Source organism: Eubalaena glacialis, chromosome 10 (assembly GCF_028564815.1).
Source record: "Eubalaena glacialis isolate mEubGla1 chromosome 10, mEubGla1.1.hap2.+ XY, whole genome shotgun sequence".
Lineage (NCBI taxonomy): Eukaryota > Metazoa > Chordata > Mammalia > Artiodactyla > Balaenidae > Eubalaena > Eubalaena glacialis.
Genome location: NC_083725.1, coordinates 86,242,243 through 86,270,119, shown reverse-complemented (window position 1 = coordinate 86,270,119; position 27,877 = coordinate 86,242,243). Strand labels below are relative to the sequence as shown.

General features: G+C 36.5%; 1 protein-coding gene across 2 annotated transcripts in view; it reads right to left on the bottom strand.

The window, feature by feature from the left end:
• Window positions 1-4,886: 4,886 nt before the first annotated feature.
• The window catches only part of NELL1 (neural EGFL like 1), an 863,771-nt gene continuing 840,780 nt past the window's right edge, over window positions 4,887-27,877 (bottom strand). For both annotated transcript variants that reach the window (XM_061203146.1, XM_061203147.1), the window contains 3 exons: window positions 9,228-9,404; window positions 6,717-6,941; window positions 4,887-5,203 (listed from right to left, as the gene is read on the bottom strand). In XM_061203146.1, coding sequence (XP_061059129.1) covers window positions 5,153-5,203; window positions 6,717-6,941; window positions 9,228-9,404 — 453 coding nt within the window. In that variant the 3' untranslated portion in view covers window positions 4,887-5,152. The remainder of the gene's footprint in view (window positions 5,204-6,716; window positions 6,942-9,227; window positions 9,405-27,877) is intronic.

Genomic DNA, 27,877 nt, shown 5'->3' with positions numbered 1-27,877 from the left:
TGGCTGCAATTTCCTAGGTGTCCCAAAGCTAGTGCTGGCCCACTAGTGAGTGGCGCTGGATCCCAGAGCAGCTGGCTGAGAAGATCAAGGTATCTCAGAGTTGGTGTTGGCCTGCTGATGGGCAGGGCCAGAACCCTTGATGTCCTGGGGCTGATGAAGGGCTTATGGTGTATTGGCTGTGTCCTGACAGGGCAGGCTATGGGGCTGCAGTGATCCTAGGGCTCACGTCCACCTGCTGGTGGGAAGGTTTCAGGCTTAGCGGAATCTGGGACTGATTCCCACCCACTTGTGGGTGGAACCAGGTCCTAGAGTCTCTGGGTGCAGGGCCCTGGGTGTCCTGAAGCTGGTGTTGGCCCACTGGTGAGCAGGCCAGGTGCAGACACAGCTGGCTTCGGGGTCCAGAGTGTCCCAAAGTTCATGTTGGCCCACTGATGGGTGGGATGGGATCCCATGGCAGCTGGCTGAGAGGCCCAAGATGTCTCAGAACTGGTGTTGGTCTGCTGGTGGGTGGTACCAGGGCTGAGAGGTTCCTAAGGCTGTTGCTGGCCTGCTGGTAGGTGGGCTGGGTCCTGCCACTGTAGACCATGAGGCTGTGGTGGTCCCAGGGCTGGTGTTTGCCCATTGGTTGGGTGGAGCTGAGTCTCAGAGTCTCCAATTATAGGGGGCCCTGGGGGTCCTGGAGTTGGTGTGTCAGCCTGCTGGTGGGTGAGTCTGGGGCCCTGGGGGTCCTGGGGCTGATGCCTGCTCACTGGTGGGCAGAGTTGGGTCCTAGGATCTCTGGCTGCAGAGCCCTAGGGGTTCCCGGGCTTGTGCCTGTTAACACTGGTATTTGGGGCTGGGTCCCTTTTGTTGACAGGGTCAAGTCCTGGGATGGCTTGGGCTCAGGAGGTCTTAAGGCAACCTGCCTGCCGGTGGGTGGGGCTTTGTCCCCACCTGGCTAGTTGCTTGGCCTGAGGCATCCTAGTACTTGTGCCTACAGGCTGGCAGACAGGGCAAGGTCCTAGTGCTAATAATCTAGAGGGAGGATTCCTAAACGGCACTTGCCAGCATCTGTGTCCATGCAGTAGAACAATCTCCAATAAATGGCTGCTGCCAGTGTCTACATGCCTAGAGTGAGTTCCAGTTGCCTCCTGACTCTCTAGGAGACTCTCCAAGATCAGCAGGTAGATCTGACCCAAGCTCCTCTTAAATCAATGCCTCTGCCTCGCATCCTGGACCATGTGAGATTTTGTGTGCATCCTTTAAGAGTGGAGTCTCTATTTCCCACAGCCCTCTGGGTCTTCTGAAAGTAAGCCCTGATGGCCTTCAAAGTCAAATGTTCTGGGGGCTCCTCTTCCCGGTACAAGACCTTCAGGCTGCAGAGCCTGATGTAGGGCTCAGACCCATTGCTCCTAGGGGAGAACCTCTGCAATTGTAATTATTCTCCCATCTGTGGGTCACTCACCTGGGGGTATGGGTCTTGACTATAGCACAACTCCACCCCTTCTACTCGTCTCTCTCCTTTTTTATATCTTTAGTTGCAGCAGATCTTTTCTGCTAGATTCTGGTCTTTCTCATCAATAATTGCTCTGCAAATAATTATACTTTTGGTGTGCTTATGAGAGCCAATGAGCTCAGGGTCTTCCTACTCCACTATCTTGGCCTGAACTCATGATTATCTTTTAATGTCATCCATTTAGAAGGAGTAAAAAAAGCTCACTTGAAATTGAAATTTGAAAAAACATTTCAAATCATTACCAGGATGGCAGAGGGAAAACCAGGGTGGATTGGGTGGTAGTTCTAGGTCTATAACAAATTAATTATGAACTCTGGGCAATTCACGTAACATCTGAGTGTTGGTTTCATTTGCAGAAGGGAAGGTGATGGGTTGGTCAGTGGCTTTTAAGCTGTGCTCTCTTGATGTCTGTGAGTTGTGGTGGGATATATGAAGGTATTCCAGTTCTCCAACCCTTGCTCCAAGCAGAGAAATTCTGCTTTTATCTGATTTTTATAGTAAAGCACTGAATAAATTTTATTTTTAAACAGGTCTTATTGCTTAAGAACATTTGAAAGCCACTAGAGTGGGTTGTTCCCACCATCCCATGATAACTTATTGATACTATAAAAGATTATGAATTTAATTTTTTAAATAATTAATGGAAAACCGACCCTATGCAAGGCACTGTGCTGGATGCTAGAAAATGAAGATTGTATGTAGTCTAGCCTTTTGCATAATACAAGGAAAACGTACATTAAGTCCATAACAGTAACATTAATGTAGAACTAGAAAGCTCAGAGGAGGGGAAGCTCTGAGACTAAATAAATAAACAAACATACACATAGCATATGAATATATATTAAGATATATGCATTATCAGTTGCATATAAATATATATAGATTATAGATATGGTACCTATATATAACATATATATGTGTATATAAATTTCATATGCAACCTAGAAGGAAATGAGGCAAAATTTGTTTAATTGATTTGTCTTGTTAATATATAGGACTTTCATCTCCCTTCATATTCTACTGTCTTGAATCACAGTGCTTTTACACTATTGAAAATCAGAGGGTAGCTACGTAATTGCTTATGTATTTATCATTGTTTCTTACCAATGTGTATGTTACACTTGAAGACAATGGTTATGATCTGTAAGGAGATATGTTTGTCAAACACTTTTTTTGTTCATTAAATGGATAGCCATTTCACACTGTAAATCACAGCATGAGACTTAAGCACATTCCATCAGGAGGTTTACCACACTTTTAAAAATAACTTTTCAGTTTTTGGCTGGAGAAGATATTTCAGGCAGTAATTTATTTCAATATGATCCCCTAATGGATTCAAAGATTGTCAGCACCTTCTAAAGGCCCACATAATGGTGATCTTTAAAGTAAAAAGTATTTTGTTCATCTTTTTATTTCCCCAGCTCAGCACAGTACTTTATGAATAAAGTACTCAATTTTTTAATAAGAAAATGTCATCAATTATTTTATAGGAAGTAAAACCCTGTATAGATAGGAGCTGGCAGTAGTTTAAATTGTGTTACTAAATATCAATAACATTTTGTCATCACGTTAGCACAGATTAAATTTAACTGAAATGAAAAGAAGAAAATACTGAGTCTTATGATTGTAGTTGTGAAACACCAGTATTTTAGGATGAGCCATCAATGCTAATGGCTCTGCAACAAAGTATGAATATGTACAGATTCAATGAAAACTGTTAGATTCTGGAAATTCCTTGGAAAAAAATGGAAACACACATTCTAAAATACACACCAATGTTCAGTCATCACTTACACCAGACGTTGGCAAACGTTTTTGTAGAGGTAAGATGGTGATATTTTTGGTTTTGCGTCTTTGTTGGAACTACTCAGTTCTGCCACTTTCTTCAGCAGTAGAGAATATATAAATGAACGTGCATGGCTGTGTTCCAATGAAATAGGCAGATGTCCGGATTTGACTCAAGGGACCATAGTTTGCCAACCCCTCACTTATACAGCCACAAATGATTCTTATAAATGTCTTTGTTTTTCCATTGAAAACTGACAGGTATTTTTTTAATGGAGGTGCCATAAATATTTTCTAAATAATCATTTTCAAAATCTCTGTTCCAAGATTACACTTAAAGAATTAAAATGGAGACGTGTTCTAATTTACCGTACTATAGCAGTAGTTGTCAAATATAGTTTTAACTGCTATATCATAATTTAGCACATGAAATTGATCTCATGTAGTGAATTGTAGTGAATTTTATCTTCACAAAAGTACTGACAAATATCAATAAATAAGTAATCTGAACTTGTAATTTTTAATTATTAATTCTATTAATATTTGGGATTTAAAATATATTTAGCATGACTGACTTAACAACTTAGGTCTTTGTCTTGATTTTGTGAACAAAATTTCATGAACCAACTTGATTCAGAACAATGATGAATTCAGGAGACTTAGGTATTACAAACCACTAAGATGTGGTTCACTTGAAAACTACAACTATTTTAATTCTCAGCTCAGATATAATGTCATTTGCACATTTTATTCATTTTATGTAACTCAATAACAGCCATCTCTTAAAAATATGGTAGTGGCTCAAATGAAAACATTCACTGTTCTAAAATAACTACTGAGCATACAAACAGCTTTCTTAAAAGCGTATCCTCTACCATATGTGATGTGGCATGATTTAGTAGAAAATATCATTGGACAGGCATCAGGAGACCTGGTTATCAATCCCAATGTGTTATAAATCAACTAGATCTGAACAAATTGGTTGACTGGGATACATTAATTTACTCTTATGTAATGTAGGAATAACACCATGCACCGCTCCTATAGTGACAACTTGTATTAAAAAGCATGGAAGTCCCTTGTAAGTAAGTTATCAACTACTATATAAAACCGATGCAAGGATACTTTCTCTTTCAATGCCAGAAAAGTCTGCAAGCATAGCTGCTTCTAAATTGTGGCTTAAGATTTTGTTTCATTTATTTTGTTTGTAAAAGAGGGAGGAGAAAGTTCTTTTTCAAATAATTATATTTGTGGTCTTTCTCCTCTTTAACATATCATAATTGCTTTCAGCTTGCTTAAGCTGAACGAGTGGGTATCTAGGTGTGTTCAACAGTTTGAAATGTAAGTAAGATGCAGTTAGGCTCTACATACACAAATTTATCAATACATTTCACAGGAATCTCAATACTAAGTATTCAGTGGATGGGACAAAAATCACAACAGGCAACTTTATTTGTAGAATTTGATCCAAAAATCCAGAAAAAATAAACAAAAGGAGCCAAGTCTCTATTATGTTAGTACACAAAATAAACAAAAAAATACATCAACATTTACCATGAGATCATTTAATTGTATCTGCAAATGATCTGATAAGGGAAACGTGATTTACAACATGGGAAACTTTTTTTTTTTTTTTTAAACAACCATAGACTTAAATGCACTGCACTGTAGGTCACCTAGACTAGGTTAGCAAGAATGAGCACTGTGGTAGGTCCAAAAGGCAACCCCCAAACACCTTCCTTCGGTGGAAACTTTGGTAATTGTCTGTGGTTAAAAACAAAAAAACAAAAAACACCAACTCCTGTTCTTCATCATGTTGGATGGTTATTTTGTCCATTTTTCTCCCACGATGATGAGTCCATTTTAAATACTTCAATTATTATGAAGACACTCCAAATCCACAGAACAGCAGACACTTCCATTCTGTGCATCAAGACACAAGCATTAGCCAATGAGACATAGAATATAAATCAATATGTAGTGTCCACCTTTATATTCAAAATGACCATCTACGTGTTGAGACCAACTCCATGAATGCTATAAAAAAATTACTAGAAAAATGCCAGAGTAGGAGTTGAAAGAAAGGAAAGACTTATGAGACCCTTCAGGGTCCCTCTTGTTGGCTACTGCTGGCAGCGCAACTTCATACACCCCTGTCTGAGCTCAGACCATGTTTGTTTGAGACTCCTCTGTATTTCCAAGTTGTTTGTTTACACAACTTATTCACTGGACTTACTCTAAATGAGATTCTTTCCAAAAATAACCCCCTGAAAGATAAATTGCCATTAATAATACTAGTCAAAAGTACCAAAAGAGCCTGAAAATAACTCCAAAATGGCTTACAGAAAGGTGGGCATATTAGGGGTAAATATAGACTATCTCATGGTGACTGTGAAGGGGATGGTACATATCAATTTTGGGGACTTCATGAAAAATCAATTACATGTATTAATGTAAATATACCTTTATAATCCTCCTAAATGAATCTCAAACCTAATCTCTCTCAGAGAAATAATACTAAATAACATAGGTCTCCACATCTCCTGGTCATTGTGTCTGATGGGGCTGAAGGTACAATGGGACTATGACTCTTGTTATATGAAGCTTGATGTCCTTTTTGTATTGGGGCTGCATTTTAAGATGGTACTTTTCAGGAAAGAGAAAAGAATCCACATTTAACAGCATAGAAAGACAAGTTGGGATCCTTCCACTGATGCCTGAAGCTGAGCCAGGATTTGATAGAATTGAATGGACTAATATTTTTAACATGCTTAATCATGGGAATCTTAAGCAGATGTTTCGGCAGAAATTTGACCCTGCCTAACCCTTGCTTCAAGTTGACTACAGTCATAGCTCTTCCATAAGCTTTGAAGGTAGGAAGGGGTCAGTTGTTAATCTTAATGACATATGAGGATGCCTCATGGGAACTCCTCCAGAAAGACAGGCAAATAATCACAATGAATTAAATCGCTCAGCAAGAGCTTCAAGTCCCTGCATTAGGTACTGTGATAATTAAACAAAGCAAAAAACTTCATAGATTTATAGAACACTTTCTTCCAACATTGGCAGTTTCATGAAAGAGCTTATAAAAATTTCCAGGATGAAAAAAGATTTTTTTTTTTAAACTTTTTAATATGCAGGTCAAAATAGCTTAAATCAGCCATAATTGGGCCTAGTGCAATTGTTTAAATCCTGTATTTTAAAAGGCAAAAGAGAGGACTATTTTATTCCATGGTCATCATTTGGAATTTGCCTTAATACAGGGTCCAGCTACAATCCATTCAGACAGATTAACCTCTGGTGAGAAGCAAATGCCTGCCTGTGTTTCCACCATGCCCCTTGGAACCTGTGCATTCAGAAACATCAGGAGTGGACCTCCGGCAGGTGTTCTCTGGCAATGGTTCAAGGCCTGGTTATCCTCAGGACACCCGATTACCTTGCATTTGCAGGTTGTGCAGGGAGATCCAGTCATTGTCCACACTGAGCCGCTAAGCCTAGAAAGGCCATAGCTGTCCAGGCAAGTTTTTCTGATGTCATAGGCGATGTTATCAGCCAGGCAGGGGTCACTGACACAGCGGGGACAACATTCCCCTTCCAAGAGGGTTGTGTACTCACAGCTAAAACTGGGGCAAGTGAGTGGCCAGCAATCTACCTCTCCTTCCTGTGGAGAGAAAGCCAAAATGCTTCATCATTGACCTTATGCACAATCCTGTTGCCAAAGTCCCAGAGGGGGAAATTCTCAGGAATCTCCATCCCTGTCCTCACTGACTGTTGCTACTTTAGCATCATTATGGGTATGATGTGTTTCCTCCTTGAAGAACAAATACAGACATCACCTCCTCCAGGGCGCTTTTGCTGACTGTCTATACTGTAGCCACAGAAAGAGTTTGGTCCCATCTCTGTGTGCCAATGGCAACCCATAATTATTTTTATCGTGAGACTTATCATAATTATCAATACAATTCCAGATTACGTTTTGAGCTTTCAGGCTTTGGGCTTGTTCCTTTATCTCCCTGATGCTTAGCACAGTTCTGGTCAATAAATGCTAAGCAGATGAACAAATAGATGATAAGGTACTGAGCTAGTGTGTAAAGAGAAATCTATTTCTCTTAAGGTCAGAGAGGAACTTAAACCACTGTACTATTTCAATAACAACATGCACTGAGTTGCTTATACTGGATTTAAAATTGAGGTTGGGCAATATCAGGAGAACAATTTCATAATGGTTTTGAATGTAATGTCTGGCTAGTGACACATCACTAATGTGTAGTAAGGTTTACAGTTCAGACAGAGCCTCCAAGTATTCCAGAATGTGGCCACTGTGGCTCCACTGAGCTGCACATAGTAGAGACTACTACCTATGTAGCCTCTTCCGTTATTATGACACTCATTATAATTTATGCAAACGCATGTCTAATTATTCAGTCAGCTTCACAAGACTATGGCCTTTGGTCAGCTTCATGATAGACCATGTCTGTCATGCTCATTGTTATATCATCCAGAGTCTGGCACATGAAAACTATTGATATTTATTAAATATAACCCACTTTATTCTCAAGTCGTTATTAAGTTATATTCAGCAGCTTCAGTTTTCCCAGGAAATAATAACCTTAGGGTCTGGGGATGAGAGAGGATACTCTTGAAATTCTATGAAAATATCATGTCTAAAATTAACCAATTTTTCTGAGTGCCTGATGATTGGCTTCTTCAAAGAGAAATGTAATTTTCCAGACTGATATGGAACCTAATTCTATAATTGTGTTGGGTTTGTCTGTTCTTGAATGGGAGATGTAAAAATGGCTATGATTTGAATATATCTGAGTTATACTCCTCAGTATTAGGAGTGATTAAGAAGGATTTGTTTTTATTAAGATTATCTGCACATTCGCCAGGTGACTTTAGAAAATCCAATAGAAATTTACAGCACAATTTTTCTGAATGCCTGTTTTTATACAGTATCCATAGACTGAATCATTAATTTTAGCAAATGTTAAATTATGGAACACAGCTAACAGTTTCCATTACGGGTTGACTTAGTTATGACTTAGCTCCACTGGCTGTAATTACCTCAGAGATGGAACATCATATTCACTATGATAATGTGTCTTAACAGTCTTTGCAACATTAGAAATCTTTGTTTGTGTTATATAATTTGAAACAGAAAGAACCAGGTCCAGAAATTAAGGTTTTTCTCTGGACTTTCTCAAACCTGATTATATCATTAGTATCCCCATATTAAGATACAAAATAACCTTCATTTTTCTACATTAAGGTTTAGCACCGGAAACAAAATTTTCAATCTAGGAAATATGAACAATAGTAACTATTGTGCACTAAGTACCTTCTATGTGTCAAGTACTACACTTGCCTTTCACATAACTCTGATCTTCACAACAGCCCTGCAAAATAGGTGCCCATCCACTTGTGTACACTGAAGGAAAGAATGATCAAGTAAAATGTTAGGACTTGCTCAAGTTAATTACATACATCTTGCATGTGGGAGAACCAGGACTGTCTCTATGACCTAGAATCAATATCAATCCCTGATATTTCTACTATGTTCTGCTATCTCTGATATTGAAACCTTTAATGGTAATGTCCCAAGAAATGAAAGATTTGGCTCTGTAAGAACTACAAGTCCCCATCAAGGCTTTGAAAGCTTTCTATCATGTGGGGAATTTTATTGATATGGAGTGGCTAAAAAGTAGCAACTGTAAACTAACTTGGACGAAATCTGTGCTATAAATGTCCTTTCTGTCTTACATGGTGTTTTAAATAGTAGAATATGAATGTCTTCTGGAAGAACATATGCCCCGTAATTAGCCACAGGACCCACAACTCCCTGCACAGTATCACAAATCGCAGGAAACTAAAGCCCACAGGCAACTGAGCTTGTAAACCCCTCCAGAATATAAAGGATAACACACTCTAAAAAAAGCCAACATACCAGACACCGGCACTGCTGGCAGCTGTGAGTCCAGTTGTCTCCACTACGATAGAGCTTGTGTCCATTTTGATCTAAACATTGACTTGTGACCCTGGTGTCACACTCTGGGCAACAGAAAAGGTCAACGCTTGGATTCTGGCAATCACAAGCTGTCCGCCGGCAGAATATCTTTCCATCCTGTTTAGAAATGAGGTTAAGGAGGTTTCATCATTAGGGAAACGATAAGCTGCCCTATGGAAACCAAATCTTATAAACACTACAGAGCACATAGGAAAGATTTCTAGTCAAAGTGCTCCCCTGGCCACCTCCCATTTTGCTCGAAACAGATGCACATACGTATACTCACATATACACACCCTGCCTTTCCCTGACCTTGCTTGCAGGGCAGCCCAAGTAAACATGGAGACATTTCTAAGTTGCAAACAGAAGTCAATATGTTCTTTGAAACTTTTCTTCTAAATGTTTCTTAAAAATCATATTTCTAAGTAACATTATAACTAAGCAGCTAAAAATGCATAAATAATCAAGCACTCATTTGAGTGGAAAATCATGCTGCTGTACTTTTCCCAGTTCACAATGAACAACCTAATACATTCAAATGCATTCATCTAATTTTATCTCTGGCTCAACTCTGGGAGGAAGTCTGACTATACCCTTTTTACAGAAGAATTAACTGAGGCCCAGAGAGGCTAAAAGACTTATCTAGTAACACAGAGGTAGCAATTCTCTAAGCACCACCACCAGATATTCTGGTTTTGAAATAATTTTTCTCCTACAAGATTGCTTTTAGGTTGCTTATTACAAGGAGCTACAATAAGGTGTCACTTCCCACCTTGAGGCAGTTCCCCAAATTATAGGCAGAGTACAATTTCTGGAATAATGGCCTTGAACACTCAGAAGGGATTGAAGGTCAACAGCACTCAAACATTAAGACAGAACGTTTTGCAGTGTTTCTCATTTATATGTCTGTTGCTCACAGTAACTTCTCATCTCAGACAATGAAGAGCTAAAAATTTAAGGTGAGACATGTGGCCACCTTTTACGGTTATAACTGCTTTGCCGAATATTTACAAAACCAGAGAATCTCGGGGCCAGAATACACCTTAGAGGACACATAACCAAACTTTCTGACCTATACTTGATTAGTCTAGAGCAACCAAATTCAAAAGTCATCAAGCCTGTGCTTAAAGCTCTCCAGTCTTGAAGAACTCACCATCATGGAAGGTATTCTAATTATGCAACTCTGTACCTTTCTGAATGTTAAAAATTGTACTTTTTCTTGCCCATCTTCATTGATCCTTGTTTATACCCTTGGTAATCATAGAACTCCCCATCCCTTCTATCACATTTTTACTCTTCATTCTTAAAAGAGAGCTCTTATGTCTCCTCTGAATCATCTCATCTCTAGATTAAACATCTCTAATTTTTTGACCACTTCCAATAGTTTTGAATCTTTTCACTGTTGTTGTTGTCACTTTCTTTTTTAAATTTTTGTTTTTATTTTTAAATATTTTATTTTTTATTATTTTTATTGAAATATACTGGATTTACAAAGTTGTGTTATTTTTAGCTGTACAGCTAAGTGATTGTTATGCATACATGTAGGTATATATTTGTTTTTTTTTTTACATTTTCTTCCATTATAGGTTATTACAAGATATTGAGTATAGTTCCCTGTGCTATACAGTTGGTCCTTCTTGGTTATCTATTTTATATATAGTAATGTGTATATTTTAATCCCTAACTCCTACTTCATCCCCCCATTTCCCCTTTTGTAACCATAAATTGGTTTTCTATGTCTGTGGGTCTATTGCTGTTTTGTAAATAAGTTCATTTTATCATTTTTTAGATTCCATACATAAGTGATATCATATCTTTCTCTGTCTCACTTACTTCACTTAGTATGACAATCTCTAGGTCCATCTATGTTGCTGCAAATGGCATTATCTCATTCATTTTTCATGGCTGAGTAATATCGCATTGTATATATGTACCACATCTTTATCCATTCCTCCATTGATGGACATTTAGGTTGCTTCCATGTCTTGGCTATTGTAAATAGTGCTGCGATGAATATTGGGGTGCATGTAACTTTATGAAGTATGGCTTTCTCCAGATATATGCCCAGGAGTGGGATTGCTGGATCGTATGGTAGTTCCATTTTTAGTTTTGTAAGGAACCTTCATAGTGTTCTCCATGGTGGTTGTACCAAGTTACATTCCCACCAACAGTGTAGGAGGGTTCCCCTTTCTCCACACACTCTCTAGCATTTATTGTTTGTAGACTTTTTGATGATGGCCATTCTGACCAGTGTGTGGTGATATCTCATTGTAGATTTGATTTGCATTTCTCTGATAATTAGTGATGTTGAGCATCTTTTCATGGCTTTTTGGCCATCTGTATGTCTTCTTTGGAGAAATGTCCATTTAGCTCTTTTGCCTATTTTTTGATTGGGTTGTTGTTTGTTTTTCACATAGAGCTGCATGAGCTGTTTTTATATTTTGGAGATAAATCCCTTGTCGGTCACCTTGTTTGCAAATAATTTCTCCCATTCTGTGGGTTGTCTTTTTGTCTTGTTTATGGTTTCCTTTGCTGTGCAAAAGCTTTTAAGTTTAACTAGGTACCATTTGTTTATTTTTGTTTTTATTTTCATTACTCTAGGAGGTAGATCCTAAAAGATATTGTTGCAATTTATGTCAGAGACTGTTCTGCCTATGTTTTCCTCTAAGAGTTTTATAGTGTCCGGCTTTACACTTAGGTCTTTAATACATTTTGAGTTTATTTTTGTGAAAGGTATGAGAGAATGTTCTAATTTCATTCTTTTACATGTAGCTGTCCAGTTTTCCCAGCACCACTTATTGTAGAGACTGTCTTTTCTCCATTGTATATTCTTGCCTCCTTTATTGTAGATTAACTGACCATCGGTGCATGGGTTTATTTCTGGGCTTCCTATACTGTTTCATTAATCTATATTTCTCTTTTTGTGCCACTACCATACTGTTTTGATTACTGTAGCTTTGTAGTATAGTCTGAAGTCAGGGAGCCTGATTTCCTCCAGCTCTGTTTTTCTTAGGATTGCTTTGGCTATTCAGGGTCTTTTTGTGTTTTCATACAAATTTTAAAAGTTTTTGTTCTAGTTCTGTGAAAAATGCCATTGGTAATTTGATAGGGATTGCACTGACTCTGTAGATCACCTTGGGTAGTATAGTCATTTTCACAATATTGATTCTTCCAATCCAAGAACATGGTATATCTTTTCATCTGTTTGTGTCACTTTCTATTTCTTTCATCAGCATCTTATAGTTTTCAGAGTACAAGTCTTTTGCCTCCTTAGGTAGGTTTATTCCTAGGTAGTTAATACTTTTAGATGCAATGGTAAATGGAATTGTTTCCTTAATTTGTCTTTCTGAACTTCTGTTGTTAGTATATAGAAATACAAGAGATTTCTGTGTATTAATTTTCTATTCTGCAACTTTACCAAATTCAAAGATGAGCTCTAGTGGTTTACATAGAATTCATTGATGAGCTCTAGTGGTTTACATAGAATTTTCTATGTATAGTATGATGTCATCTGCAAACAATGACTGTTTTACATCTTTTCCATTTTGGATTTTTCTCTCTCTTTTTCATCTCTAATTGCATGGCTAGGACTTCCAAAACTATGTTGAATAAAAATGGTGAGAGTGGACATCCTTGTCTTGTTCCTGATTTTAGAGGAAATGCTTTCTGCTTTTCACCATTGAGAATGATGTCAGCTGTGGGTTTGTCATATATGGCCTTTATTATGTTGAGGAAAGTTCCCTCTATGACCACTTTCTGGAGGTTTTTTTTTTTTTTATCATAAATAGTATTAAATTTTGTCAAAAGCGTTTTCTGCATCTATTGAGATGATCATATGGTTTTTATTCTTCAGTTTGTTGATGTGGTGTATCACACTGATTGATTTGTAGATATTGAAGAATCCTTGCATCCCTGGGATAAATACCACTTGATCATGGTGTATGACCCTCTTAATGTATTGTTGGATTCGGCTGGCTAGTACTTTGTTGAGTATTTTTGCATTTATGTTCACCAGTGATATTGGCCTGTAATTTTCCTTTTTGTGGTATCTTTGTCTGGTTTTGGTATCAGAGTGATAGTGGCCTCATAGAATGAGCTTGGGGGTATTCCTTCCTCTGCAAATTTATGGTAGAGTTTCGGAAGGACAGGTGTTAATTCTTCCCTAAATGTTTGATAGAATTTGTATTCTTCCCTAAATGTTTGATAGAATTTGTCTGTGAATACATCTGGTCCTGGACTTTTGTTTGTTGGGAATTCTTTAATCACAGTTTCAAGTTCCATGCTTGTGGTTGGTCTGTTCATATTTTCTATCTCTTCTCGGTTCACACTTGGGAGATTGTACCTTTCTAAGAATTTGTCCATTTCTTCCAGGTTGTCCATTTATTGGCATATAGTTGCTTGTGGAGTCTCTTATGATCATTTGTATTTCTGTGGTGTCAGTTTTAACTTCTCCTTTTTCATTTCTAATTCTATTGATTTGAGCCCTTTCCCTTTTTTCTTGATGAGTCTGGCTAAAGGTTTATCAATTTTGTTTATCTTTCAAAGAGCCAGCTTTTAGTTTCATTGATCTTTTCCATTGTTTTCTTCACCTCTATTTCATTTATTTCTGCTCTGATCTTATGATTTCTTTGCTTCTACTAACTTCCACTTTCGTTTGTTCTTCTTTCTGTACTTGCTTTAGGTGTAAGGTTAGGTTGTTTGAGATTTTTCTTGTTTCCTGAGGTAAGATTGTGTTGCTATAAACTTCCCTCTTAGATCTGTTTTTGCTGCATCCTATAGGTTTTGAATCGTTGTGTTTTCATTGTCATTTTTCTCTAGGTATTTTTTGATTTCCTCTTTGATTTCTTCAGTGATCCATTGGTTGCTTCGTAACGTATTTTTTAGCCTCTGTGTGTTTGTGCTTTTTACAGTATTTTTCCTGTATTTGATTTCTAATCTCATGGCATCATGGTCAGAAAAGATGCTTGATATGATGCCAATTTTCTTAAATCTTACCGAGGCTTAATTTGTGGCCCAAGATGTGATCTAACCTGGAGAACGTTCCATGTGCACTTGAGAGGAATGTGTATTCTTCTGCTTTCAGATGGAATGTTCTATAAATTAAGTCCATCTGGTCTAATGTGTCACTTAAGGCCTGTGTTCCCTTATTGATTTTCTGTCTGGATGACCTGTCCATTGATGCTAGTGGGATGTTAAAGTCCCTCACTATTATTGTGTTACTGTCAATTATCCATTTATGTCTGTAAACATTTGCCTTATATATATTGAGGTGCTCCTATGTTGGGTGCACATATATTCACAATTGTTTTATCTTCTTCTTGGATTGATCCCTTGGTCATTATGTAGTATCCTTCTTTGTCTCTTGTAACAGTCCTTATTTTACAGTCTATTTTGTCTGATATGAGTGTTGCTACTCCAGCTTTCTTTTGATTTGTTTGCATGGAATATCTTTTTCCATCCCTTCATTCACTGCCACCTTCTTCAGCAGTTTTGAGTATTTCCAATAATTGTTATCATCATCTACCATCAATTTAACATTTATTTCATGTCATACATTGTGCCAACTCTTTTATATGCATTGTCACATTTAATACTGATTATTCAGTGGAATAGAAATTTTTATCTCCATTTCTCAAATGAGGTAGCTGAATTAGAGAGCTGAATATAACTCCTCGGTAATGGTTTGACCAACACAAAATGAAGTGAGACTCATGGTCACCTTGTTTTAAGTACTGTACTTTTATAAATGCAGCCTGATTTCAATATTTACTTCCTTACTTACTTTGGTTATGTCATAGTGTTGACCTCTATGAGGTTAATGAAGACTAAAACCTCATTAAGCCCTACTGTGTCTTGTGTGGTTAGTTGTTTGGAAGTGTAAAACTTGGTGTTTATCCATATTGTATTTCACCTTGTTAGATCCATTTCATTTCTCTGGCCTGTCGCAATGTTTTCTAAATGCTGTGTCTGTCATTCATCTTAGTTTGTCCTCCTTCAGTTTAGTGACATCTGCAAACTTGATGGGCCTGCCCTTAGGGTCTTCATCTACTTCATGGATAACAACGTTGAATAGGACAGGGCTTGCTGAGGTATGTTTACTGCCAGCTAAAGTGGAAATCTTTAAATGCTTTACATTCTTTATGGAGACATGCTGGCTACATATGTAATGAAGTAACAGGTTAAAAAATGCTTTACCTCAAATGGTGTGCATCAGCTCTATTAATAGGAGAAATGACAAGAAATCAGTGTTCAAAATATTAGGGGATGAAAGATTATATGTATATATATGCATACACATACATACATATGCATATATACATATATGTATACAAACATACGTATGTTTGCACATATTTATAGAGAGAGCAAGCAAGAGACTCTAGTTAAGCAGATGAACTGCGTCAGGGAATTCAGCTAGTCTGGACAAAGAAGTGTCCAGGTCCTAGGAATTTTTCAACAATAGACCTTCAGCTTATAGCTCATATACCATGATTTTAACTCACTAATATATTTGGCTTATATAACCATACCCCAAATGACTCCCCTATGGATTTAACAGAAGCTAAGAAAAATGATAGCTATGACATGAAAACATTTGGTCAGCTCAGCTGACCACAATATTACTCTCCCCAAGTATAGAAGGACCAGGTCTTAGGAACCCACATGGCTATTCATGAACAACATCAAAACACAGGGATAGATTCTTCTGGAAGCAGGTACGGTTCAACAGGCAATGAGACCCAATCAGAATGTCAAGTTTCTCTGTGTGTGCTGTTCAAAAGAATGAATAAGAATAAGTGAATAGCCTCCAGGGTTAGTTCAAAATAATTTCACATCTCATCAATTATGTGAGAATGCCAAATAGGCCCCTCTTAGACTTTAACAGGCTTCAGAACAATAGCCATGTTCACACTGGCTTTTGAATTACAGGTTAACTGTCAAGAAAATTATTTTCCACTTTTACTGGGAAACAATTGTCATACATCATTGTATAAGTTTAAGGAGTTGCAGCAGAGTGGTGTTTGACTTGCATATATTGTGACAGGATTACCACAATTGCTTCAGCTAACATCCATTTCCTTATATAGATAAGAAAAAAAAAGTAAAAACAAAAAGAGGTGAAAAAGTTCTCCTTTGATGTTAACTATTAGGATTTACTCTCTTAATAACTTCCCTATATATTAGACAGCAGTGTTAGCTCTAGTTGTCATGCTGTACATTACATCCCTAGTGCTTACTTGTCTTACAGAAGTTTGTACCTTTTGACCACCTTCTTTCAATCCCCCACCCACCCTCTACTTCTACAAGTCTGATCTCTTTTTCTATGTTTTTGCTTGTTTGTTTGTTTGTTGGGCTTTTTTGATCCCACCTCTAACTGAAATCATACAGTATTTGTCTTTCTCTGTCTGATTTATTTTACTCACCATAATGCCATTAAGGTCCATCCATGTTGTTGCAAATGGTAGGATTTCCTCATTTTTTTTCTGGCTGAATAATATTGTATTGTAAATATATACCACAACTTCTTCATCCACTCATCCATCTATGAACACTTAGGTTGTTTCTGTGTCTTAGCTATTGTGAATAATGCTGCTATGAACATGTGGGTGCAGATATCATTTTGGGTTAGTGTTTTCATTTCCTTTGGATATATTCCCAGTAGTAAAACTGCTGGATCATAGGGTAATTTTATTAAGTTTTTTTTAGGATCCTCCATAATGTTTGCCACAGTGGTCATACGAATTTTCAATCCCACTAATGGTGCATAAGGGTTCCCTTTCCTCCACATTCAAGCCAGTATTTGTTATCTCTTGTCTGTTTGATGATGGCCATTTGAACAGGCATGAGGTGATACCTCTTTGTGGTTTTAATGTGCATTTTCTTAATGACTGGTGATGCTGAGCATCTTTTGATGTACCTGTGGCTTTTCATATATCTTCTTCTGAGAAATGTCTATGCAGGTCCTTAATGCATATTTAGTTGTGTTATTTGTTTTTATGCTATTGAGTTGTATGAGTTCTTTATATATCTTAACCCCTTGTCAGATAGATGGTTTGCAAATATTTTTCCCATTCCATAGGTTGTATTTTCATTTTGAGGATGGTTTCTTTTGCTGTCCAGAAGTTTTTAGCTTGATGTAGTCCAAACTGTTTATTTTTAAAATTTTGTTGCTTGTGCTTTAGGTGTCACATAAAAAAATCATTACCATGACAAGGAGCTTTATTCCTATTTTTTCTTCTAAGTGTTTCATGGTTTAAGGTCTTACATTTAAATCTTTAATCCATTTTGAATTTTTGTGAATGGTGTAAAATAGTGGTGCAGTTTTATTTTTACATATGATTGTTCAATTATCCCTGCAGCATTCATTGAAGAGATGTTTTTTTTCTCCATTGGGTATTCTTGGCTCCCTTGTCAAGTATTAGTTGACCATATGTGCTTGGTTTTATTTCTGAGCTCTTGATCCTGTTCCATTGGTTCATTTGTCTGTTTTTATGCTCGTGTAATACTCTTGATGATGATAGCTTAATAGTATAGCTTGAAATGAGAAAGTGTGATGCCAACCGCTTTGCTCTTCTTTTTCAGTATTTCTTTGTTATTTGGATCTTCTGAGGTTCCATATAAATTTTAGGAGTATTTTTTCCACTTCTGTAAAAACTGCCATTGAAATCTTGATAGGGATTGCATTAAATCTACAGATGTCTTTTGGTAGTATTGACATTTTAAAAATATTAATTCTTCCAATTCATGAATATGGGATATGTATCCATTTATTAGTATCTTCTTTAATTTCTTTCATCAGTGTCTTGTAGATTTCAGAGTAGAGATCTTTCACCTCCTTAGGTAAATTCATTCCTAAGTATTTTATTGTTTTTGATGCTATTGTAAATGGGATCAATATCTTTCTTTTTCAGAAAATTCATTGTTAGTATATAGAAACATGACTGATTTTTGTATGTTAATTTTGTATCTTGCAAATTTACTGAATTTTTTTATTAGATCTAATAGATTTTGGTTGAGTTTTAGGATTTTCTCTATACAAAATCACGTCATCTGCAAATAGAGACAATTGTACTTCTCCCTTTCTAGTTCTGATACCTATTATTGCTTTTTTACCCTGACTTCTCTAGCTAGGACTTCTAGCACCATGTTGATAGGAAGGGTGAGAGTGAGCACCCTTGTCTTATTGCTGATCTTAGAGGAAAAGCTTTCAACATTTTAACATCGAGTATGATGTTAGCTGGGGGCTTATGTCATATATGGCCTTTATTATGTTGAGGCATGTTCCTTCCCTGCTTAATTTGCTAAGAGTTTTTATTATGAAGAAGAGATGTTGAATTTTGTCAAAAGCTTTTATGCATCTATTGAGATGTTCATATGGGTCTTTAATTATATTAACGTGATGTATCACATTGATTGATTGATTTGCCTATGTTGAGCCATCCTGGTATCCAAGGGATAATCCCACGTGGTTATGGTGAATGATTCCTTTAATGTGCTGCCAAATTTGGTTTGCTAGTATTTTATTGAGAATTTTTGCATATATACACATCAGGGATATTGGCCTATAGTTTTCTTTTCTACTAGGGTCCAGTCCTGGTTTTGTTAAAAAGAAAATGCTGGCCTTGTAAAAAGATTTAGGCAGTGTTCCCTCTTCTTCAATTTTTTTGGGGAAGAGTTTGAGAAGGATGGGTGTTAATTATTCTTTCCTTATTTCATTCATTCCTTCCTTCATTCTTTCTCTATTTTAACTGAATCATAGTTGATTTACATTTTATTAATTTCAGGTGTACAATAGATTCAATATTTTTATAGATTATACTCCATGAAAGACATTATAAAATACTGGCTATATTCCCTTTGTTGTACAATATATCCTTGTATCTTATTTATTTTACAAATAGTAGTTTTTAACTCTTAATCCCTTACCCCTATCTTGCCCTTCCCATCATTTTGCCCCTCCCCTTTTCCTTCTTCCTACTGGTAACCACTGGTTTGTTGTCTATAACTGAGTCTTTTTGTTGTTGTTGTTGTTATATTCATTCATTTGCTTTATTTTTTAGGTTCCACATATGTTATAACATACCATCTTTCTCTGACTTATTGCACTAAGCATAATGCCCTCTAGGTCCATCCATGTTGTTACAAATGGCAAAATTTCATTCTTTTTTATGGCTGAGCAATATTCCATTGTATGTGTGCTTGTGTGTATATGTATGTGTGTGTCTGTATATACCACATTTTCTTTATCCATTCATTTGTTGATGGAAACTTAGGTTGCTTCCATATCTTGGCTAGTGTAAGTAACACTGCTGTGAACATTGGGGTGCATGTATCTTTTCAAATTAGTGTTTTCATTTTCTTTAGATATATACCCAGGAGTGGAATTGCTGGTCATATGGTAGTTATATTTTTCATTTTTTGAGGCCCCTCCACACAGTTTTCCACAGTGGCTGCACCAATTTACATTCCCACCAACAGTGTACTAGGTTTTCCCTTTCCTCCACATCCTCACAAACATGTTATTTGTGGTCTATTTGATGATAGCCATTCTGACAGGTGTGAGGTAATATCTCCTTGTGGTTTTGATTTGCATTTCTCTGATTAGAGATATTGAGTACCTTTTCATGTGCCTGTTGGCCATCTGTACGTCTTCTTTGAAAAAAATGTCTATTCAGGTCCTCTGATTTTTTTAATTGGGTTGTTTGTTTTTCTGATATTGAGTTGTATGAGCAGTTTATATATTTTGGATATTAACCCATCATCAGGTATATAATTTGCAAATATATCTCCCATTCTGTAGGCAGTCTTTTCTTTTTGTTGATGGTTTTCTTTGCTGTACAAAAGATTTTAAGTTTAATTAGGTACTATTTGTTTGTTGGTTTTTGTTGTTGTTGTTTGTTTGGTTTTTTTTGCTTTTGTTTCCTTTGCCTGAGTTGAGAGATGCAAAAAAATATTGCTACACTTTATGTCAAAGAGTATTCTGCCTATGTTTTCCTCTAGGAGTTATGTGGTTTCAGGTCTTACATTTAGATCTTTAATCTATTTTGTGTTTATTTTTCTCTATGGTGTAAAGAAATGTTCATTATTTTCATGTAGCTGTCCAGTCTTCTCAGCACCACTTCTTGAAGAGACTGTCTTCTCCCCATTGTATATTCTTCCCTCTTTTGTTGTAGGTTAATTGATCATAAGTGTGTGAATTTATTTCTGGGCTCTCTATTCTGGTCCATTGATCTATATGTCTGTTTTTGTGCCAGTACTATACTCTTTTGAATACCGTAGCTTCACAGTATAGTCTATAGCCAGGGAGCATAATACTTCCAATTCTGTTCTTTTTTCTCAAAGTTCTGTTCTTTTTTCTCAAAGTTCTGTTCTTTTTTCTCAAGAGTGCCTTGACTATTCAGGGTCTTCTGTGGTTCCAAATCAATGTTAGGATTATATGTCATGGAGTATTTTTATAGAGATTGCATTAAAGCTGTAGATTGCTTTGAGTAATATGGACATCTTAACAATATTAACACATTATTGCCTGGGAGATTTTTGCAGAAACTAACACCTGTGGCTGGCAATTTGTGATATAAGTGAATATTGAAACACCTCAAAATCAAACAGCATTTGAGCAAATATCAAAAACTTTTTTTTTGCACTTACTGTATTTATTTGAAACTTTGTACATGTCTTACTAAACCATTCTAATATTTTGTTAGAGTGCTATAGGAAGTATATAGCAGGCACCTCTCTGCAGGGGAATAGAGCATCTATTTCAAATATACCATGTTTCACTGCGCTTTCCCCTGGAAAAGCAGAGTCTACACTTTCTGGTAGCATTTTTTTTTTTAGTCCTGTGGGTATTATTTCCTCTAGAATATGTTCTTTTATTTTACCTGATAGTTGACAAGGTGGATCTTTGTGGGGGGGCTCTTTTATAAACTCCACAAGAAGGACCAGGTGCAGGGCTACCACTACATTCACCAGAACGGTCAGTTACCCATACTCTAGTTACTGCTAACAAAAATTGCTTTTAAGTCATTTTATTCAGTGCATTAAGGCTACAATAAATTTTAAATGCATTGAATAAACTGCAATTATTCAGAAACCCACTTTCTATTACCATTTTTGTGTTTTCTGGAGGATATTAAAGTTTGCCAGATATTGATTGGATCAATCAACTCCTTTCATATATTTATTATACTCTAATATACAAGTGGGCTTAGTTATGCAATAGCCAGTCCTCCTGTCTTCCTTTCCTGTAGATGCTGTGGAGGTGTCATGAATAGTTGTCACTATGTAGACTAGCCACTTGTCTTTCCATATAAGAAGAATCACTTCTCCCTTCTGTAAGAATGTCATTTCTCCTCGTTGTAGATTTTCGGATTTCTCCTTTAATTGGTTTGGTAGACGCTGATTCTCTCTTATAGTCCCACAAACTCTGGTTTTGTTTTTCAACAATATTTCAGATGTGGACACACTGTTGTAATAATTGTCTTGGTAAATATGGTGCCATGAACCCAGATAAGGTTGTAGGATTGATAATATTGTTTCTTGCAGTTTCTTTCCTTCACCTGTATAAATTTCAAAGTTGCATATGTATCCAGTTTCACTTTCACTAACCATCCTGACCAAAATTCCATATTTTGTAAGTTTTCCGGGATTATAGGTTTTGAATCTGAGTCGTCCTCTCCACTTTATCATTGCCTCCTCAAGTGATGGCTCTTGTTTGCGTATATAGATCAATTGAAATTTTAGTAGAAAATAATCCAAAAGAGGTTTAACTTTTGAAATTCTGTCTGCAGGAAGTGGAGTTTCTGAGTTATTAAAGTGAAGAAATGTCATTATTTGTTCAAACCTTCTTCTCATCATAATCTTTGGTAAGATAGGTGTTTCAGTAAGGATCAGTTGACCAATATTCTTTCCAGTGTGACTTTCTTATCTGTCCCATCAAAATTATTAATCTAAGAAACCTCTTCATGTCACTATTGGTTACATCAGTCCATTTTAAAGCCTTATCATACTTTTTATATGATTTTCATTCTGTTAGTGATACAGTTTGTTTGAGAAGCTACCAACTTGAAAAAGTTGTTACTGAAAATTAATTCTGTTATTTCACTAACACTTTGTGGGTTATTACATTCAATAGTTACACCTGACATACCTGTAAAGTCTTCTAATTTTCATGAAATGTTGTCTTCAATCCACTCTAGAAGCAAAGGAGCATTCTCCAGAACCGTGAGTTTCATTTTCACTTTCCATATCAGAATCAATCACTGAGGTTTTTTCATCTTTTTGTTGGTCTAATAGTCACATTGTCTGAATCAGAACTATAGTCTGAAGAACTATCATCTTCTGTGACACTAGTATTTATGTCACTCAGATAATCAGAGAAAGTATCTGCATAAAATTTACCAAAAAATTCTTCTTCAAAGTTTCGTGATGTGTCATTTTTGAAAATTTTACGGTAATAAAGTGGCGTTTATAATATACACAAGGTAGGTTGGAACAAAAACCTAACGGAGCAAAATATGAATGATAATGACAACCATAAGTTGTATAATGAACCCTTGATCAATTTTAAGCTGTAACAACTTTGCACGGTAATGTGAATTGTATCACCCTCTAAAGAACTTATTGACACGTCTCTGGTCAATAAATTGTTAATTCTTTCAATCCAAGAACAAGAGATATCTTTTCATTTTTCTGTATCATCTACAATTCCTTTATCAATGTCTCATAGTTTTCAGAGTATTGGTCTTTCACCTCCTTGGTTAAGTTTATTTTTAGGTAGTTTATTCTTTTTGATGTGACTTTAAACAGGATTGCTTTCTTGATCTCTCTATTAATTCATTCTTAGTGTATACAAAGCAACAGATTTCTGTATATTAATTTTGTATCCTGCACATATACTGAATTCATTTATTAGTTTAAATAATTTTTTGGCTGAGACTTTAGGATTTTTTAATGTAGTATCACTTCATCTGCAAATAGTGGCAGTTTTACTTCTTCTTCCCTTCCAATTTGGATGTCTTTTATTTCATTTCCTTATCTGATTGCTGTGTCTAGGACTTCCATTACTATGTTAAATAGAAATGGTGAATGTGGGCATCCTTATCTTGTTTCTGATTTCAGAGAAAAACTTTAAATTCTTCACAATTGAGTATGATGTTAACTGTGGGTTAGTCATAAATGGTCCTTATTTTTGTAAGCTATGTTTCCTGTTTACCAACATTGATGAGAGTTTTTATCATGAATGGATGTTGAATTTTGTCAAATGCTTTTTATGTGTCTACTGAGATGATCATGTGATAAAAAATTTCTTTTTATCATTTCTTTTGTTAATGAAGTGTATAACATTCATTTTGCAAATAATGGACCATTGTTGCATCCCTGAAATAAATCCCACTTGATCATGGTGTGGATCCTTTTTATATATTGTTAAATTTGGTTTGCTAATATATTGTTGAATTTTTGCATCTATATTTATCAGAGATATTGGTCTGTAATTTTCTTTTTTTGTAGTGTCTGTATGGTTTTGGTATCAGGGTAATGCTGACCTATAGAATGAATTTGTGAATGTTCCCTCCTCTTCAATTTTTGAAATAGTTTGAGAAAGATAGGTATTATCTCTTTATATTTTTGGGAGAATTCCCCTGTGAAGCCATCCAGTCCTGGACTTCTGTTTGCTGTGATGTTTTTTATTATTATTATTATTAATTCAATTTCACTACTAGTACTCATTCTATGCAGATTGCCTATTTCTTTGTGATCCAGTCTTGGAAGGTTGTATGTTTCAGAAATTTTTCCATTTCTTCTGGGTATTCAGATTTGATGGCATATAACTGCTCATAGTATTCGCTTATGATTTTTTTGTATCTCTGTAATATTCGTTGTTAATTTCTCCTCATTCATTTCTTATTTTGTTTACTTGGGTCCTATCGTTTTTCTTGATGAGTCTGGCTAAAGAATTTTCAATTTTATCTTTTAAAAATCCAGCTGTTTAATCTTTTCTGTTTTCTTCTGGTCTCTATTTCCTCTCTGGTATTATTTCATCTTTTCTGCTGACTTTGGGATTTATGTGTTCTTTTTCTAATTCCTTTAGGTGGTACGTTAGGTTGTTTGAGACTTTTTCTTATTTCTTGAGGTAGGCCTGTATTGTTATAAACTTCTTCCCTCTTAGAACTCCTTTTGTTGGATTTCATAGATTTTTTAAAAGTTGTGTTTCCATTTTCATTTGTCTCCAGGTATTTTCTGATCTCCCCTTTGGGTTCTTCATTGACCCTTTTTTTTTTTTTTTTTTTTTTTTTAGTAGCATGTTGATTAGTCTCCATGTGTTTGTGTTTTTCCCATTTTTTTCTTCCTATAATTGATTTCCAGTTTGTTTTATACCATTGTGGTCAGAAAAAATGCTTGATATAATTTCTATCCTGTTAAATTTGTTGAGACCAGGTTTGTGGCTTAGCATGTGATCTATCCTGGAGAATGTTCCATGTGCACTGGTATAGAATGTATATTCTAATATTTTGGGTAGGAATGTCTTGTAGATATATATTCAGTCAACTGGTCTAATGTGTCATTTAAGACAGTGGTTTCCTTATTGATTTTTCTGAATGGATGACCTGTCCATTGATGTAAGTGGGGTGTTAAAGTTCCCAACTATTCTATTACTGTCAATTTCTACCTTTATGTATGTTAATATTTCCTTTATATATTTAGGTACCCATATATTAGGTGCATACATGTTAATGAGTGTTATGTCCTTTTATTGATCCCTTTATCACTGTATAATTCTCTTCTTTGTCTTTTGTTATAGCCTTTGTTTTAAAATCTACTTTGTTTAATCTGATTATTGCTACCCCAGCTTTCTTGTCATTTTCATTTGTATGAAATGTCTTTTATATCCCCTCACTTTTAGTCTTTATGCATCTTTAGCTCTGAGGTGAGTGTCTTGTAAGGGGCATTTAGACTGGTCTTGTTCTTTTTTATCAAATCAATCAGACACCCTATATCCTTCATTGGAGCATTTAGTCAATTGACATTTAAAGTGAATATTGAGGGGTATGTATTTATTCCATTTTGTTACTTGTTTTCTAGTTGGTTTTTGTAGTTCTTCTCTATTCCTTTCATCTTCTTTTAGTGTCTCCCCTTGTGGTTTGATGATTTTCTTCAGTGGTATGTTTGTGTTCCTTGCTCTCTAGTTATTGTATATTGATTGTAAGTTTTGGATTTGTGGTTACCATCAGGTTCATGTATGTTGACCTGTAAATACTTGTTTTAAAGTAATAGTCATTTAAGTTTAAACACTTTCTAAAAGATCTACATATTTTAATCCCCTCTCCCACATTTTGTGGGTTTTGATGTCATGTTTTATATCTCCATATTTATCCCTTGTTTGTTGTAGCTACGATTGATTTTATAACTTTTGTTTTATTCTTCATACTAGCTTATTTAAGCAGTTGATCCTCAGCCTTTACTATATATTCTTTACTAATCAGATATTTCCTTTCCTATAAATTCCTTTTATTTTAGCCTTTTCTACTTAGAGGAGACCCTTTAACACTTCTTTTAGAGTAGGTTTAGTGTTGATGATCTTTTAGTTTTTGCTTGTCTGAGAAGTTCTTTAACAAACATTTCAAATTGAAAGAGAAATAATCTTGCTGGGTAGAGTATCCTAAGTAAGTTGCAAGGCTTTCCCTTTCAGCACTTTAAGTATATCATGACACTCCCTTCTGGCCTACAAAGTTTCTACAGAAAAATCAGCTAATGGCCTTCAGAATTTTCTATTTACCTTTAAATTTTGCAATTTTAATTCTGATTTGTCTCTTTGAGTTCATCTTGTTTAGGACTCTGTGTGTTTCCTGTACGTGGGTATCTGTTTCCTTCTTCAGGATTGGGAAGTTTTCAGCCATAAGTTCATCAGATACATTTTTGACCCCTTTCTCTCTCTTCTCCTTCTGAGACCCTTATAATGCAAATGTTAGCAGGCTTAATGTTGTCTCTGAGGGTCCCTTAAAATGTCTTCATATTTTAAAATGTGTTTTTCTTTTTGCTCTTCTAATTGGGAGATTTCCATTATTCTATCATCCTCCAGATCACTTGTGAGTTCTCTATTGCCTAGTCTGCTGGTAATTCCTTCTAGTGTGCTTTTATTTCAGTTATTCTTCAACGTAATTCCTTCTAGTGTGCTTTTATTTCAGTTATTCTTCAACTCTGATGGGTTCTTTTTTATATTTTCTAGTTCCTTGTTAAAATTCTCACTGTGTTCATCTATTTTTTTTCCAAGTTCAGTTAGCATTCTTATTACTGATTCTTTGAAATCTTTAACTGGTAAATTATTTGTTTTTTACAATAATGTTTTTTACATTACTTATTTTTTCTTGTTCTTTCGCATTTTGTCTTCTCATTTTGCTTAACTTTCTGTCTCTCTCTATGAAAGTAGGTGAAACAGTTACCTATCCCAGTCTTGAAAGAGTGTCCTTCTATTGGAGCATTCCTATGAAGTCGGCATTTGTGAAGTGGCTTTAGTGGGAAAGCTGGATCTGAGGTAAATACAGGTCACATCTTCCCCCAGGGTGTGTTGGCAGCTATCACCTTGGTGGGAGATGGGGCAGGAACTGGAATGTCTAGAGCCAGAGCTAGGTGTGAGCTGGAGCTTCTCCCATGCTCAGTGGTTGTCACCCTCCTACAGGGATGAGGTTGGGTCCCAAGGTGCTGTAGCAGAAGCCTTGAGAGTCAGGTCTGAGGTGATTCTGTTCCAAGCATGTGCCCTCCCATCTCCCAGCAATAGCACCTTGGCCCCAGAGGGGAACAGTGCTGGAGAAAGAAGGGCTGGAGCAGGTATCTGGTGCAGGCCAGAGTATGTGCTGTGATGGTCCAGGCACCCCCAGTCAGTTTCACACAGCTCCCAATCCACAGCTTCCAAAAGCACCAGCAATGGCCACACTTGCCCCACTCAGATGAAGTGCTAAGTTCGAGCCAAGTGCCCACCCTCCTTGGCAACAGCAGCCTTTGCCATAGTGGGGAGCTTATCCAGGGCTATAGGGCCTGCTTGGGTGCTCAGTGTGTTGAGGCATGTGCTGGGGTGGTAGTAGGAAGCTGGCCAGAGCCCCACGAAGTTTCAATCTGCTTCCTTCCTTCCTGGGAGTAATCAAGTGTGTGCATGCTCTTCACGAGTTGAATCTTGGGTTCTAAGTCCCACTGGTGTTCAAACCAGCTAAGGGGACTTGTCTTCCCAGTTTTAGACCCCAGGGCAGGCTGCCCCATATGTGGCTCAAACCCCTTACTCACCAGGGATGCTCTCTGAACCCGTGATATCTCCCTCCTCTTCTCTGTCCCCTCTTAGGGGCACAGGTCCTGACCTGATGGCTTCTCCTCCCTTCCTGATTCCATGTGGATCTTTTACAGCCTTGGTTGTAGAAAAGTCTTTCTGCCAGTCTCGTTTGTTTTCAGTGAGAATTGCTCCACGTACAGATGTATTTTGGATGTGTTCATTGGGGGAGGTCAGCTCCTCATCCTTCCCCATCTTGATCTCCTCAATTCTTTAAAGTTCACCAGTGAAGCCTTCTTCGTTGTGAGATTTTCTTCATTACTGAATCAGTCTC